General features: G+C 54.0%; 2 protein-coding genes across 2 annotated transcripts; one reads left to right on the top strand and one right to left on the bottom strand.

The window, feature by feature from the left end:
* Positions 1–269: 269 nt before the first annotated feature.
* Gnmt (glycine N-methyltransferase) lies at positions 270–4136 on the top strand. Its single transcript, XM_059244108.1, has 6 exons — positions 270–508; positions 2183–2310; positions 3040–3150; positions 3347–3489; positions 3585–3706; positions 3796–4136. The coding sequence occupies exons 1-6, from the start codon at positions 303–305 to the stop codon at positions 3965–3967; spliced, it is 882 nt and encodes a 293-aa protein (XP_059100091.1). The 5' UTR covers positions 270–302; the 3' UTR covers positions 3968–4136.
* Positions 4137–4242: 106 nt separating this feature from the next.
* On the bottom strand, positions 4243–16909 carry Pex6 (peroxisomal biogenesis factor 6). Its single transcript, XM_059244106.1, has 17 exons — positions 16009–16909; positions 13994–14157; positions 13539–13622; positions 8878–8980; positions 8667–8800; positions 8052–8163; positions 7548–7756; positions 6991–7186; positions 6754–6830; positions 6393–6525; positions 6112–6317; positions 5940–6001; positions 5642–5750; positions 5254–5370; positions 5056–5133; positions 4801–4940; positions 4243–4611 (listed from the first exon to the last, which is right to left on the bottom strand). Exons 1-17 carry the CDS (start codon positions 16888–16890, stop codon positions 4475–4477), a joined length of 2943 nt encoding a protein of 980 aa, XP_059100089.1. The 5' UTR covers positions 16891–16909; the 3' UTR covers positions 4243–4474.
* Between the last annotated feature and the right edge of the window lie 88 nt (positions 16910–16997).

The following is a 16997-nucleotide window of genomic DNA, read 5'->3' as shown; positions in this document are numbered from 1 at the left end:
CTAATTCTGCTTTGCGTGGACTTCAAAGGCGTCTTCCCTTTCTCACTTGGTAGGGATGGAGTGGGCACTCATTGATCTGCCTCCTAGCCCTGGGCCACCGAACTTCGTCCAACGGGGAAAACCAGGTCTAGGACTGCCTGGCTGAACCATCCCCACTGCGGAGGCAGCTTGGCTGCGGTCCCAGGGCTCGGGGCCCAGCAGGGGCGTGTCCCCGCTCTCACCTGCCATTGGCCAGGTGGGGCTGCCCTGCCTGAGGGCTATAAGTGCGGAGCTCGTGGCCCGGGAGCCAGGCGCAGGTCAGGATGGTGGACAGCATTTACCGTACCCGCTCCCTGGGGGTGGCGGCAGAAGGGATCCCCGACCAGTATGCTGACGGGGAGGCCGCTCGCGTGTGGCAGCTGTACATCGGGGACACCCGCAGCCGCACCGCAGAGTACAAGGCGTGGCTGCTTGGGCTGCTGCGCCAGCATGGTTGCCGTCGGGTGTTGGACGTGGCCTGTGGCACAGGGTGAGTCCAAACAAGAGCACACAGGAAGGCCAGTGGGGCAGCCTTTGCGGGCTGGAGCCTGGCAGGCAGCACTGGCGGGTCAGGGGTCCCTGCCCACGGGGTAGAATGAGCACGGTGAGTGTGGGGAGGGGGCCAAGGAGACTTGGCCCAGGGCGAGGGTGTGAGCAGAGAAGGGTTCATGGGCAGGGAGAAGCCGGACTTCAGTCAAGCTGGATGGATCCTTGGCTCTAGCATTGTGCCTCCTGTGATGGCCTCGGGCAGTGTGAACAGGACATTTGTGCCCTGTTTGCACAGTCAAGTGCTACGCCAAGAGTTTGGGTTACATGTGTTTCAATCTGTAACAAAAACCCACGAGGTAAGTAGTGATTTTCTCCAATTAGTACCAAGGAAACTCATTCCCAAGAAGTAAAGGCTCGCATTTGGTGGAGAGCGACAGAGAGGACAGTGTCTGGCCCACACTCCAACCCAGCAGGACACATACCGCCCCCTCTCAATGAGTTACTTTATTTCCAGGAGCCTAGTGTGTCCAGTTCTCAAGTGCACATTTGTAGAGTGCCTGGTTCCGATTATTTTTTAAAAAATATTCAGCTGGAGAGATGGTTCAGCAACTAAAGAGCACCCACTGCTTTTGCAGAAGACAGGTATTCCGTTCCTAGTGCCTATGTCAGCTGGTTCACAATAGTCTGTAATTCCATTCCAGGAGAATTGAATGTCCTCTTCTGGCTTTGGACGGCACTGCACTCACATGCACACATAAGACATAATTAAAAATTTTGCCTTTAATCCCAGCACTTGGGAGGCAGAGGCAGGTGGATCTCTGGGAGTTCAAGGCCAGCCTGGTCCACAAAGCAAGTTCCAGGACAGCTAGAGCTGCAACACAGAGAAACCCTGTGTGTGTGTGTGGGGGGGGGGGTAAATTTAAATTAAAAAGTATTGCTGCCAGGTGTGGTGGCACATACCTTTAATCCCAGCACTTTGTGAGGTCTACATAGGTGGATCTCTGTGCATTCCAGGCCATATGAGACCCGTACTCAATAAATAAGAGGGGGCCGGGGGGATGGCTTAGCAGTTAGGAGTGCTTATGCTCTTACAGAGACCCAGGTTTGGTACCCAACGTCTTCCTTTGGCTTCTGCGGACACCAGGCATGCACATGATGCATGTATTCAGGCAAGACACATAAAATTAAAATTTTGAATTTGTTTTTTAAGGCAGGGTCTCCCTTTAAAGGCCTGGTTATCCTGGAACTCACTATGTAAATCAGGCTAAAAACCTTCAAAAAAACCTTTTTTTGCTAAGTATAAGGAATATACTCATCCCGGGCAGTGGTGGAGCATGCCTTGAATCCCAGCACTCAGCAGGCAGAGGCAGACAGATCTCTGTGAGTTCGAAGCCAGCCTGGTCTACAGAGTGAATTCCAGGATAGCCAGGGCTACACAGTGAAGCCCTGTTCCCTTAATAAATAAAGAAAGAAAGAAAGAAAGAAAGAAAGTAAAAAGAGGAATATACTCATGGGCCACCTGAGGTCAGTGGAGGTGGTCTGAGGCAGGAAGCAGAGGAATGGTCTGTGAAATGCCATGTTTGGAGAACATGGAGGCCACACGCACGGCCTCCTCCTTGGCCTCCCAGGCTCTCCTAACTGGTCCTCCCTGCCCCTCCTCTCCGACCTCATCCAGAGTGGACTCTATCATGCTGGTGGAAGAGGGCTTCAGCGTGACGAGTGTGGACGCCAGTGACAAGATGCTGAAGTACGCACTTAAGGAGCGCTGGAACCGGAGGCAGGAGCCAGCCTTTGACAAGTGGGGTACGTAGGTCCAGTCAGGGCCCTGGCCATACGCTCCCAGGGGCACTCCTCTCTGCCCTGAGCTCTTTTGTGCGGCGTGTGTCCTCAGGGTACAGTGAAGTTCCTGTCATCTTCCTAAAGAGGAAGGCTTCGCTGTCAGAATAAGATACCAGGCGTAAAGAACGGGCTTGTTGGGACTGGAGAGATGGCTAAGAGGTTAAGAGCACAGGCTGCTTTTCCAGAGGTCCTGATGCAACCACGCCGTGGTTCACAACCATCTGTAATGAGATCTGGTGCCCTCTTCTGGTGTGCAGGCATACATGCAGGCAGAACACTGTATGCATAGTAAATAAATAAATCTGAAAGATGGAGCTTGTATTTTTGGTGCTCGGGATTGACCTTGGGCATACTAAGCAGATACTTGACAATTGAGCTATGCCAGCATTTTTGCTTTCCCATGTTGCCTGCTCTGGCTAGGCTAGGTCCAAGTGATTCTCCTGCCTCAGCTTTCCATCCAGCAGGGGCTAGAGGTGCACACCAACACAGGGGTTCTGCAGAGCTACTTTTAAATCTCTACAGCATCCTGTCTCTCCCCGCTATGAAAGCCTGTAGAGAGCTGGCTTTTCCAACAATGGCTCTCTCCCATTTCACTCTCTATGTCCCCAATGAGTCCCATGTGTCCCTGGGTGGAGGCGGCTGCCGCTATACTATGATGCCACTGATTCTGCAATCCCCACCCCCGGCCTCCAGTCATTGAAGAAGCCAACTGGTTGACTCTGAACCAAGATGTGCCAGCAGGAGATGGCTTTGATGCCGTCATCTGCCTCGGGAACAGTTTTGCTCACTTGCCAGACTGCAAAGGTGAGCGAGCGTGTGGCCTTGGCTGTGGCTTTTGCCGTGAGCTCTGCCGTGTCTGATGGTGGCTGGCTGGCTGCCTTGACAAGGCAGACCTGCTTTTTGCCTCTCTTCCTTAGTGCTGGCGCTTGGGAGGGAGATGGGAGGGAGTTGGTGCTGGAGGCCCAAGCAGATGGTGTCTGTGGCCCTGCCTGGCACCCAGGTGACCAGAGTGACCACCGGCTGGCGCTGAAGAACATTGCAAGCATGGTGCGGCCCGGGGGCCTGCTGGTCATCGATCACCGTAACTACGACCACATCCTCAGCACAGGCTATGCACCCCAAGGGAAGAACATCTACTATAAGGTTGGGCTGGCCCCGAGTGGGAGGTATGAGTGGAGGTCGGAAGCCCCACGGTGGCTTATGGAAGCTAATGCAGCTGCTGCCGCCGCTGCTTACAGAGTGACCTGACCAAGGACATCACAACCTCAGTGCTGGCAGTGAACAACAAGGCCCACATGGTGACCCTGGACTACACAGTGCAGGTGCCAGGCGCTGGCAGAGACGGCTCTCCTGGCTTCAGGTATGGCACGGTTTGGCGGCAGTGAGGTGATGGAGGTGGGGAGAGCTGAGGCCAGCAGCCCTCATGCTTGGCTGGGGGCCCTGTTGCAGTAAGTTCCGGCTCTCTTACTACCCACACTGCTTGGCGTCCTTCACGGAGTTGCTCCAAGCAGCCTTCGGGGGCAAGTGCCAACACAGCGTCCTGGGCGACTTCAAGCCTTACAAGCCCGGCCAGGCCTACGTTCCCTGCTATTTCATCCATGTGCTCAAGAAGACCGGCTGAGTGTGGCTTTTGATCCTGTAAGCCTCCTGCCCAGACAGTGGCAGCCTCTGGGGTGGGACTAACTCAGGTCCCCATCCCAAGACCGACTCTAACATAGATTCTGCAGCTGGTGCAGGGGATGTGGGGTCAGGCAAATGGGGAGTCAACAATACAGTCTGTCCTTTTTCAATCCCCCTGTGCCTTGTGTCTCTTTCAGAAGTGACATGCCCCCGTGGTGTCCATCCCCTCCCCAGACCTGAATCCTCCCATACCCTTGCCCTTTGCACCGCAACCCCTTGCGTCTCCAGCAGGGGGCAGTATACACTTTATTTTCTGCCACAACTGGTACCTCAACTGATACCCAGGCTGCCAAGCTCCCAGGCTGTCAGGTCTGGCCCTCCTCCCAAACACAAGGGCCTCCCACTATGGCCCACAGGGGATCTCCTGGAGGAAGGCAGCCTTCAGGTGACATGGCAGCAGGTACCTTCAGCAGTGTGGGCAGATGCAGACAAAGAGGGCAGGCAGCTCCTAGCAGGCGGCAAACTTGCGCTGGATGCGCTTGTACCGGAGTAGCTCCTGCTCGCTGACTGAGGGCTGCAGCCTGGCTGCGGCCTGCAACAGGTCCTCCATGGTGAGCAGCAGCGCTGAGCTCCCCAGCTCGAGCCCTGGGGGGCGGCAAGGAAGGGTAAGGCAGAGCCCACCTAGCTGAAGAACCGAGGCCTGGTCTGTGCCTAGGAAGGAGGGAGCCCTGGGGAGGCTCCTTCCTGCTCAGCTGCCCCCCTGAAATGCGGGCCAGGCCCGCCCGCCTCCCACTAGCGTTTTGGTTCCCCTCTGGGGCTGGCAAGGGGGCTCACCTTCCTCCAGGTCTCGAACCCTGCGTTTGAGGGCAGCTGTCATGGCGTCCGAGCAGAGAGAATAGAGGTCTGCACCTGTCAGCTGGGGCGGGCAGCGATCCAGCACGTTCACCAGGCTCACAGAGGCCTCCAGCTTGAACCTGTTACACCCATACCAGAAATGTTCAAGCTGGCTCCACCTCCCCCTCCAGAGCCTCACTGACTGGCACACACTCCCCGGCCATCCCAAGGCCCCAGCTCTTTGACAAAGCATACTTGCGCGTGATGGCGCTCAGAACACGCAGCTGGGAGGCGCGGTCCTCACTTGCCCCTACAAACACCAGCTTGTCGAACCTTCAGAGACAGAAACAGTAAAAGCGTCAGGGCTGCCAGCCATGAGAGGTGAAGGACATGCAGAGGTCAAGACACAAGCCTGGAGGGGTCTGGTTGGGAAGAGAGGTCCAGGATACCCACCTGCCAGGCCGCAGAAGGGCAGGATCCAGGAGGTCTGGCCTGTTGGTGGCTCCGATCACAAACACATCCTGAGTGCTGTGGAGCCCATCCAGCTCAGCCAAGAGCTGAGACACCACTCTGTGGGGAGGAGGCAAAGGCCAGAGTCCTTGGTGTGCCCTCAGGCTGCCGTGCGTCTCTTTGAAGGCTACTTCAGCAAGGTCCTTGCTGAGTTCGGCACCACGTCCCTCTCCACACAGGCAGCCCTCCTCCTCAAAGTTCCACACCCAACTCCTTTTTAGCTTCCATTCTACCAGCTCTGAACTGGAAGGGCAGATCCCCGACCTGAAGACTAATCTCACATCCCCCCCTTCTGGGATCCCAGACTCCATCCCCACACTGGACTCCTGACCTGTCCATCACACCTCCAGAATCTCCGCTTCGCCCCCGGCTTGGAGCTAAGGAGTCTAGTTCATCAAAGAAGATGATGCACGGAGCAGCAGCCCTGGCCCTGGCAAACACTGAGAGAGAGGGCTCGCAGGAGGGTGTCAGGGAGCTTGAAGTCGGGGGGGAGGGCGGGCAACGGGCCGGGCAGTTCAGCCCGGACAATTGCCCGACTCGGCTGACCATGAGCAGCAGCTGGGGGAGGAAGGTGAGGGCCCCTGCAGTTGGAGAAGGACCCAAGGCTCCGCCTCTCCCTGCTCACTCACCTTCCCGCACATTCTCCTCACTCTGGCCCACGTACATGTTGATGAGCTCTGGTCCCTTTACGCTGAGCGATAGACGGATGAGTGAGACCCACCACAGGTGTTCAGCGTATACAGTTGTCCTCTCCTCCCGCCCTCCCACCAGCCTCCCACGTTTCCTCCCACGCCTGCCGACCTGAGGAAGGTGAGGCTGCACTCGGTGGCCACTGCCTTGGCCAGGAGGGTCTTGCCAGTGCCTGGAGGCCCATGGAGCAGAAGGCCTGATCGTCTCAGGCCCAGGCTTAGCAGCTCAGGGTGTTCCAGAGGGAGCTGGATGGTCTCCAGGATCTCCTTCTTTACATCCTGCAGCCCACCCACATCGTGCCAGGACACTGAAGGGATCTAGGAGACACAGGAGTGTAGGGTAGGGAGGTGCAAGGGGGAGCACCTGCCCCACCACGAGGACCTGGTTCTCACCTTGGGGGCACCCACAGCTTGGGAGTGAGCTGTCTGCAGTTGATCCAAGGCCTGCCCAAAGTCCTCGGCCAGCAGGGGAAAGCCAGCCGCACACAGCGCCCCCTCATCCTCCTCACTCAATTTATCTGCCAAACTACAGAGAGAAACGTGGGGCTAGGCTTACACCTGTAAGACTACACAGTGAATTCCAGGGCAGCCAAGGCTGAGACCATCTTAAAAAAATGAAAATAAAAAAGGACCAGGCCAACCAGGTTACAGATTAAGACTGTCACAAAACAACAGAGAGACAGAACCTCTCTGCGGGTTCCACTACTTTCTCCCCACCTGCCCAGCCACCGTCCCCATGATGAGCCCCCCTTACCCCGAGGCTCTGATCCTGGCACAGGCTATCCGGCTGGTGTGGGTCAGAAGGGCATAGAGGTCCCCTACCACAAAGCCCTAGGGAATTATACAAAAGGACATGGGCATGGCGTAGCAGGTAGAGCCCGTGGGGTCTGGACTGCAGCTGCAGAGGCTCTGGCGGTTTCCCGTCTCACAGGACACCACCTCATGCAGGACCGAAGTCCTAGTGTGACGAGGAACCTGCGTAGACACTCACAGCACAGCGTCGTGCCAGCTGGGGCAGGTTCACCTCCTGGCCCAGGGGAAGGTGGGCAGTGAGGGCCTGCAGGACACTGAGCCGCTGCTCCTCAGACAGCACTGGCACCTCCAGCTCATGAGGAAATGCTGTGTGCACATCGGCGGGCAGGTCCTGGGCACGGCTTGTGGTGGCCACCACCATCAGCGGAGGGCAACTGCAGACAGAGGGACGGGCGGAGTGTAGAACACAGCCCACAGCTCGAGCTGTGGGGATGACTGGTGTCGGGATTGGGCAGGGACGAGCGCCACCCAAAGTCCCAGCACGACCTGTGGGGACACTATTGAGGGGGGGGTCTGTGCGTCACAGGGGGAGCTCATGAGGACAAAGGCTTCAATCTAGTGCTTCCTCCAAAACGCTAGACTGCACCCTCCTACGTCTGGTGACTCCTAAGAATCCAGGCCCTGGATAGGCAGGTGAGATTTCTGAGAAGCCAGCAGGGGTGAGGAAATAAGGAATAAAGGGCTGTAAAGACTTAGGGGGGACTTCCCCTTCGTCACCCGCCTCTCTGTAAGTACCTGCTGAGAGGGTCCTCATCAAGGAGGAGGTGACGCAGTGTGGCTACCACACGGGCATCCTCTCCCAGCCCATCGCGGTCCCGGCCCAGAAAGTCCACAGCTGTCAGCAACAGGACAGCAGGCCTGCAGCGGCGGGCCCGGGAGAAGACGGCCTGCAGCCTTGTCTCCACGGCCCCACTGCTGTCTGCACAGAGGCTGGAGCAGGGCACCTGTGGAAGGGAGAGAGGTGGGAGGAGTCGGAAGCAGACAGTCTTTCTGTGGAGAGCAGGGACCGGCGAAGGAGGAGCACTGACCGGGTCTTAGCTTTTTTTACCCTAGCCATTCCTTGGGATATGCAACCTTGAAAGGACCTCTGAGGAGCTGAGCATCATGGGCTATACATTAGCCCAGACTACGGGGCTCCAGGGTTAGAACTGCTAGGTGGTAATGAGGGAACAGAGGAAGAGAGAGGGGCAGAATCTGGGCTGGGGGGAAGTGCTTGGGATCCTCTCCAGAGGCTCTCACCTTCAATAAATGGAGCCCGAGGCGGCTACATGCAGCCGTGACTGCTGTGGTCTTCCCACTGCCTGGGGGCCCTCGAAGAAGTATACAGCTGCTTCCTGTGAGCAAGGCTCCTCTGCAATTAAGGAATATACACTGTCCGCCACTTTCTGCCCCAATGTTAAGACTCCAGTAACACAGGGACCCTTGTGCCTCCCTAACTCCCATTCAGGCTGTCTCCACTCTGAGGCCCTGTCTTATACCTTCTCTGGTGCTCAGGCAGAAGCAATGAACTCAGAGTGCTCTGCAGCCACAGACCACCGTGCCTTCAGTGAAGCCTAGCTTGAGAGCTCTAGTCTGAAGAGCACAGGAGGGGTCTGGGTTTAGACCTGGGCCCCTGGAATGGGGCACTGTGTCCTTCAGGGATGGAGTGGTAAAGGCCAGGATGGATCATGGACTCCCCGAGCAGAAAAGCAGGCTCAGTGACAGCACCTGGGAGTCTGCTGGTGGCCTGGACTAGGTGTCCTGGCTTGCGGCCCCCAACTCTGGCTGGACCATTGGGAGCTACTTCTCTGGATGTTGCTCCGCAGGGATGCTCTGAGCAGGCCCTTCTCAGGCCTGGATTCACACCTCACTCACCCAGGCTGCAGGTAAGGCTTCAGGACGGCACAGAGCTCGTTCACCAAGGCCTCCAGGCCTGGAGGAGACAAGCTGTCCCAGGGAGTGGACCTTTCTGAAGGCAGCAGTGGAACACGGCTCAGGGCAGAGCCTGCCTGTGAAAGGTGGGAAGAGGCCCGTGACTCCAGTGTTCCCAGCCCGCTGCCAGGTCTCCTCCCGCCCAAGGCCTTACCATGTATAAAGAGGTGTGGGTGGTATCCGCCAGGAAGACACTGGCTGGCCCAGCTGGGGCTTCCCCAACTGTTTTCTTCACTTTAAAAAACACCTCCCGCCACCTGCAAGAAAGAGGCCAAGGAACCCAAGACCCAGAGTCCACATCTGCCCCCTCCAAGAGCAGGTGGCTCTCTCATAAAGGGTGGACTTAGGAGCAGCACAGGTGATTACCCTGAGACTGGCATGATGGGGGCTGGGAGGGAGGAAAGCAGATGGTCCTGTCTGCCTGACTGGACCATAACGCCTCTGAGGGCAGCTGTCTGTCCTCCTGAACCCCCCGTACGGCCATCAGATAGCCGGGAGGGCATTTCTCCCGGCACATGTCCTAGCCACCTGCTCCAAAAGGTGAAGCCGCCATCACTGAGCATTGCGACCTATGGCCGCTTCCCTGGCTTCAGAAGAGTCTCTCTCCTGTACTGCTGCACCAGGGTCCCAGATCTCAGACCGAGGTATCCCTTGTTTCTTATTCAATAATCCGGCAAACGCTAACTGAAGTTAGATTCCTTAATAATGCCATCTAACTCTAGTCCCGGGGAGGCTGAAGCAGGAAGGTCATGAGATAGACAGGCTACGCTACAGTACTACAGTGGGATGAGTAATTCTCTGTCCTGCAATGATCTGTGAGGGTTTAAAAAGAAATGGTTTTCACGTATTCTCAGTCCATGCGACAGGGAAAGAAACAGGGAATGATTACTAGTGGGTAGTTTGTTTTGTGGTTAGGAAAGTTCAAGAACTAGAGATGTTTGCACAATTTTGTAACTACAACAAAAACTATTGAATTATACACTTGTTTATTTTGAAAGAGGTCTCTCTGTGTTTTCTAGAATGGCCTCAAATTCATAACCTCAGGTGATCCTCTGTGTCAGTTTAAGTAGGTGGAATGATGGGTACATGTCACCATGACCAGCTGAACCGTACACTTTAAGGGGAAGTGAGGCCTCAAGCGGCGGCGTACACCCTTACTCTCAGCTCCGGAGGCAGAGGCAGGAGGATCTCTGAGTCCAAGGCAGCCTGGTTTACACAGCAAGTTCCAGGACAGCCAGGGCTACAGAGAGAGACCCTGTCTCGAACTCCCCCACCCCCAAAAGAGTGTAAGAGGCCAGGTTGTAGTCAAGGTCTTCCAATCTCAGAGCCACTCACTTTAATTTCAAAAGTGAACACTGGGGCCAACCAGCTGGCTGGGCAGGTAAAGGCACTTGCTACCAAGCCTGACTGCCTGAGTTCAATCCCTGGAACTCACATGGTAGGAGAGAACCAACTCCTACAAGTTGTCTTCTGACCTCCATAAGCTCCCGAACACACATTTTTAAATAAATAAATGGAATTTAAAAAAATATTACTTCATCCTTTGAAAGAAACAGACACACAGCCCATAGGCTCATCCTGATTCTAGTCCTGGTCTGGGTGTGTCAGGCATCTGTATTTTATGCAATCTGGAGGTATAACCAAGGCTAAGCAATCACACCCAGTGTCACTGTGAATCAGAGGTACTTATGCTACTAACGGCAAGAGGGTAAGAACAGATAACGGCTAGTCACTCAGTCTCCCGGGCAGACATGATTAAATTCTCCTCCTTTTAATTCTTAGGCAGTGAGACACCAGGAACAATTACACTCTAGGCCTCTCTAAGACCCTTCAGGATGCAAATTCCTTTACTCAAAATGCCATATAGTTGCCAAGCTGCCCACTCTGGCAGCAAAGGTAGGTGGGAGTACTTCCAAGTAGAGGAAGGTTTGCATTACAAGTCTTATAAGGGGCTGGGGAGACGGCTCAGCTGTAAAGTACTACCCAAACAATAGAAAGGCCAGAGTCCAGAGCCCTAGAGCCACATAAAAGATGGGTGGGTATGGTCACCTGCCCGTAACCCCAGCAAGCACAGGAGGAGGAGACAGGGACTCACCAGGGTGAGCTGGTGAGACAAACTAGCCTAAAAAAAAAGAGTTCCAGGTGCAGCGAGAGACCCTGCCTCAAAGTATAAGGTGGAGAGCAATTGAAGACACTTGATGTCAACCTCGGGGCCTCCACACACACACATGCACCTGCATACCCGTGTTCACAAACACATACCCCAAACAATACATTTTCTCTAAGTATTATGGCTGGCAGTGGCTGTGTTAAAAACTAAAACCTAAGGGAAAGTATGTGCTGTGTACCCAACCTAGAGCTTGGTGCATGCAGGTGAAAGGTCTGAGCCCTGCTCTAGTTCAGAAAACTGTACCACTGCAGCTGAGTATACAGCCTCACACCTCTACCACGCCGGAAATCTTGTCAGTACACCCTGGAAGCAGTGTATAGGAAAGCAATGGGGGATGGCACTGTGGGGAGCTGGGAAGGGGCCGACTTCTTCAGCAGAGGGTGGTGCTCCACTTCAGGAAGTAGAACGGCCAGAGATCTAGACTTCACCAGAGCTCTGCTGAGGGAGTACTGGGTTGTGTTCCAAACCGCCAGAGAGCAGGTGCTGGCGAGGCAGTGGAGCAGATGAATCCCAGGTAGCTCTGGTTGGTAAAGCCAAGACTAAGGGAGGCTGAAGAGGGTCCATCAATGATGGAGTTCCTTTCTAGCCAATCTAAGGAGCTCCTGGGTTTCCCTCACCATGCCTAGGTGGCTAACGTCCTACACCTGCCCTTGAACTCAGCTGCTTACTTTCCCAACCTTGGTTTCCTTGAGAAGACAGGTAGCTGGAGCTGGTCGGCAGCAGTCCAGAAAATGACCTGCTGGTGCTTTTTCCTTTGACAGTATGAAGTGTGGGTGGTGTTCAGTTTTTCCACAGAAAACTAAGTCAGGGGCTGTGAGTTTAGTTTAGCTGACAGAATGCTTGCCTAGCCTAACCAGTGTCACCATGAGTCAGAGGTATTTAAGCTACTAACTGGGAAGAGGCTAAGGCAGCTAGCAGCTAGCACAAAGCCCTGGTCTGTTTGAAAGCACCACATAGATTTGTGCGTGCACACCTATAAATCTCAGGAGTCAGGAGTTAGAAACAGGAAGATCAGAAGTTCAAGGCCATCATTCACACATGTATTTTGAAGTTAGCCTGGGCTACATGAAACCCTTTCTCAAAAAATAATCCAAGTCAAGATGGGCATGGTGGTGCATGCCTTTAATCTCAGAATTTGGGAGGTAGATGCAGGTGGATATCTGTGATTTCCAGACCAGTCAGAGATCCATAGTGAGACATGTCTCAAAACAAAACAGCTAAGTCAGGCATGGTAATTCTAGCACTCAGGAGGCTGAGCCTGGAGAATTGCTCCAAGTACAAGGTCATTCTAGGTTACATAATGAGTTTGCGGCCACCCTGAGCTACAGCGTAAGGCCCTTACTCAAAAATACAACACCACTGTGAGTTCAAGGCCAGCCTGATTTACAGAGCAGGTTCCAAGACAGCCAAAGCGACACAGATAACCACGTCTTAAAAAAACAAAAACCACCACCACCACCGTCAGCACCACCACCAACCACAACACACAGTACTAGCTCTTAGGCATTTGTTCAACAAGAGAGACAGGGGCAGGAGAGACTAGTAAGTACCAGCCCCGACGCCAGGCCCGATTGGCCTAGGGTTGCTATCACAGGGAGCACCAGGCACCAACAGGAACCAGGCTCTGGATGTTGACAAAGATGAACCAGGCCCTCCTGGCGGGGCATCTCTCTTGGCATAGGACACAGGACGAGGCAGAAAACTTGCAAGTGACAGGTGTCAAAGTTGGGCTAGCCTGTCTGTCAACTGTGCTCCCTAATAAAACACGAGGGGAGTAGTGCTCCCTTAGCGTCAGTCCCTGGTACTGTCAAGGGTTCCTTTTGCCTTAATAAATCTTTAAATAAACCTAAGGACAACAAAGGCAGGAAGGGCATGGCTCAGTAGGTAAAGGCACTCGCTGCCAAACCTCAAACCCAAGTTCTCTTTCCAAACCCTTCTCCCGAGAGTAATCCTCTGACCTCCACATGTGCACTGTGGCACTCACGTGCACGAAACCATGAGTGTGCACTCGAGTGCTCAGACTCAGACACACACACACCACAGAGAAATATAACAGAAGAAGAAAAAAATACAGGCAATGGGAACCAGTCTAAGAAAGGCAGAAGGACTACTACCTGGGGTACACTTTCTTCCCTTCATAGAAGGCTAAAGTAGTCTCTACTCCCTTCCCCCATGAAGTTTCATTAAGCCCTGGCTGGCCTTGAACTCATGATCTTCCTACCTCCACCTCCCAAGTATTGTTAAGTACAGATGTACACCACCATCCCCAACTTATATGTGCTGGGGATTGAACCCAGGGCCTCCAGTCAAGCCAGGCAAGTGTTCCACACTTAACTGTAGCTCCAGGTCCATTAAAGTGTTGTTCACTCAGTGTTGTGTGTGTGTGTGTGCGCGCAAGGAACCAAATAGAGAGCCCCCTCACATGCTAGGCAAGTGCTTTACCACTCCTTACACCCCAGCCCTAGGCAGTGACTCTTAACATGTCTTTGGTTGGTCCACTCGGGAACCAGAAACTGCATTTTTTTCCTCTCTAGCAGTAATAAAATATCCTTTAGCACAAAACTATTACATACAACTTGGGAGGAGACTGTTGAACTGCACTTAGGTTATGACTCTGTACCATAGAGGAGGCGGCAGCTGCATACCTGGGCAGTTTCTCCAGGCGTCCTTCCAGAATCTCAACGTGCCCAGCTGTTGGTACACACAGAACATCCCCTTCCTGGACCACCCTGTAACACATCAGTGGCCTCAGTCAGCTCACACTAGGAGTGTCAGGAAGTGTGTCATACTGACACAGCTGGGCTGTAAGACCCACAGCTTCCAATTTTTAGGGAACAATTAAGACTTAGATTGTTGGGGAAATGACGGTGAGGCTGGAGATGGGAGCATCCGTGGCTCTTTGAGAGTGCTTTTTGACCAAACAGTCCTTTCCTTCTTAGAATGCTCAAATCACCTTCCAAGGCTCCCTGCCACAATACTGACTATCATGCAGTTCCTAAGCCAGTAGCCCTGGGGTACCCGGACCTGAGGCATGGGCTGGACAAGGATGGAGAGGGACAAGGTGAGGTGTTCTTTTCCTTAAAAGGAGTAGGCAGCTGACCTGGGTGTGTGAAAGTGCCGGTAAAGAACATGGTCATAGTTTCCATCAGAGCTGTAGTGCGGTGAGGACACAATTTCAATGTGTAACTCTCTGGCAAACGGAGGCCCAGACAGCAGTGAAGAGCTTCTTTGGTCTTCATGGGTGATGGAGCCTTCCAGATACCTCTAACGGAGAAACAATCATCACCTTACAACCTCCAAGGAGACAGGTTTTACCCTCTTAGCAGCCATTGTCTACATCTGCCTTTTGTCTTTACATCAAGGCTAGCAGCCTGAGGTAGCCAAACTGTGTATCTCTGTCGTCCTTAGAAAACCAAAAACTCTCCTTCTAATGTGTACTAAGAAGCCATGTCAACTCTTTGTGACCCTGGTTCCAAAAAGCTGCATGTAAAGAGAATCTTCCTGGACCTTTCTTTGAAACCTGTTACTTAGCCCAAAGCCAGTAAGGGGCAAAGAAATGTATTTTTGAGCCGGGCAGTGGTGGTGCATGCCTTTAATCCCAGCACTCGGGAGGAAGAGCCAGGCGGATCTCTGTGAGTCTGAGGCCAGCCTGGTCTACAGAGCGAGATCCAGGACAGGCACCAAAACTACAGAGAAACCTTGTCTCGAAAAACCAAATTTAAAAAAAAAAAAAAATGTATTTTTGTAAGTCCTGTCTGTTTTTGAGTCAGGGTTTCATGTAGCCCAGACTGGTCCCTATGTTGGTGGGAGTGCTCTTGAATTCTTGATCCTTCTGTTTCCACCTCCCAAGTGTTGGGATTACAGGCAAACACCACTATGCCCTGCCCCTACAAGCTCTTTGAGTGACACTAGGCAGCTACTGGAATTGACACTAAGTGGTCTTTTGTGAAGACACCGAATTCTGGCTGTGAGAAAAGGATATGGTTTTGTTGTCTCTTTCTAGAGCTCAGGTTGATCATCAACTCAGCAATTTTCCCGCCTCAGCTTCTCAGTTCTAGGACTACAGACAGGAGCTAGCTCCCACAGCCAGCTTCGGGAACAGCCTCACCAAGCTAACAGGGCTGTTCCAACCGAAGGAGCTCCAACATACCAGTTTCCTTCAGTCGGAAGAAACCCACTCCCACTGTTACTCACATATGGACATCTTAGTGGACTTGTTTGCTTAGTGTGGTTTGAGGGCTAGGCTGGATCCAGGGCTTCTCGGGCTAGTCAAGTGCTCTTTCATGGAGTCACATACCAGCTCCATCGCACAGTATTAACTGGTCACTCACCTAACAAGTTTCTACACTGATGGACATGTTTTTACATATGACCACTGGGCACCTGGGGGGTTAAATCAATGCAAGAGCTGGTGTTGTTCTAGCTAGTTAATTTCAAGTACACTTATATGCTTAGAAACTAAACTGCATTGTGGCCCCCCAGCACAACTGTATTTTTTTGAAGTAAAGGCAGAAACCGAAACACTTCAAGAATGTCTCTTAAATGTATTTAATAAGATATTAAATACCAGGCACCAAAGATAACAAAGAGCCCTTTCAAGGAATTTACAATATATGATTGAGGATTAGACAGATTATATAATCATAAAAAGAATAAGGTAAATATCCTAACGAAGACTCAAAAGGCTGGAGGAGGGGAAATGATGTTAAAGTTATGGTACTGAGATCATAAAAGGATTTAAGGAGTTTTCATTTTTAGGTCTGAAGTAAAGGATGGTAGACTTTTATCAGAAAAAGTGTTAGAATAGGAAGTCAATGAAAAGCGAAAGCGGGAGGTACCAAGACATCATTCTGATGTAGCACCCAAGTTACTGATTAGCATAAGAGTCCGCACATCTGGTACTTGACAGTGAACCTCACTTTTCACCTTAACACATGAGCTCTTCCCATGCACCACTATGGAGACAGTCTGATAATGGAGACTGGGTAAACAAGGCTAAGAGACCTGAAGTGCAAAGTCTAAGGCTGTAAGGGACAGGGGACCGAAATTCTACAGCTAGCCTTCCAATTCAGTTAAGAGAGAGAAGAGGGCAGAAGGAAAAGCAGCATTCCTGACCTGAATTCTGAGCTCTCCCACTTCCAGGGGGTCACAGCCGAGATTAAAAGCCAGAGTAGCAGGCACAAACACCAGTCCGTCAGCGAGTGGCTCTCCCAGCTGCCCAGAGCTGGGTCCCAGTCTCTCGGACAGGTCCCAGCGAGGTTCTAGGACCTGTACTTTAGCCAAGTGCGGCTGGGAGGTGTTTGGGAACTCTCCGACCCGGGTCACCCATACCCATTCGCCCTGGAAGAGCCCGAGACCCCGGAGACAGCTCCGGGTCACACCCAGTGTATCTCCAGCCCCTCCCAAAACTCCTTTAAGTTGCCGGACTGCGTGGGAAACAGCAAAGGAGGATACCACGGGCGGGGGTGGGGGGTGGCTGTGGTCCCTACTCTCCGGGCCCAGTCTGGCCCGCCCGCGGAGCTCAGTTACAGCCAGCCGCGTCCCTGGGCCCAGCAGCCCTTGCAAGGCCGGCCGCGTCTCCAGCACTCGCGAACCAGGCACGGGCAGGATCTCCCCGCGGCGGACCAGCAGCGGCCCGACTCGAGGCCCCAGCCCCGGCCCGGGAGACGTGCCAAGCAGCGCCCAGCCCAGCGCCGGAGGCCGCCGCACAGGCCGCGCTCGCACTCGCTCCCCGGGGCCTAGCGCCAGGAGCCGCAGCAACGCGCGGCTCACCAGCAGCTGCGGAGGCCCGGGCCCTCGCTGCTCGTTCTGGGAGCCCGGACCTTCTAGAGCCGCAACGAGCAGCGCGGGCCCCGCAGGGCTTTCGCTCGCCGGCCGCAGCGCCAGCACTAGGCCCAGCCCTGTCGCAGGCCACGGGCCCCCGGGCGGCAGCAACACCGCCAGCGGCGGCGTCTCAGTCGGGAAGGGCTCCAGGACGCGCAAGACAGCCAGCGCCATGGCCACTGAGCCCAGAGCACCTCCACTTCCGGAACTAGCGACCGGAAAACTCCCGGGAGCGAGGGGCGTTTCCGCTTCCGGCGGGGAAGGTGGGCGGGGCGTCGGTG

The sequence above is a fragment of the Peromyscus eremicus genome, chromosome 16_21 (assembly GCF_949786415.1).
Source record: "Peromyscus eremicus chromosome 16_21, PerEre_H2_v1, whole genome shotgun sequence".
NCBI lineage: Eukaryota > Metazoa > Chordata > Mammalia > Rodentia > Cricetidae > Peromyscus > Peromyscus eremicus.
This window is presented reverse-complemented; position numbering and strand designations above follow the sequence as displayed.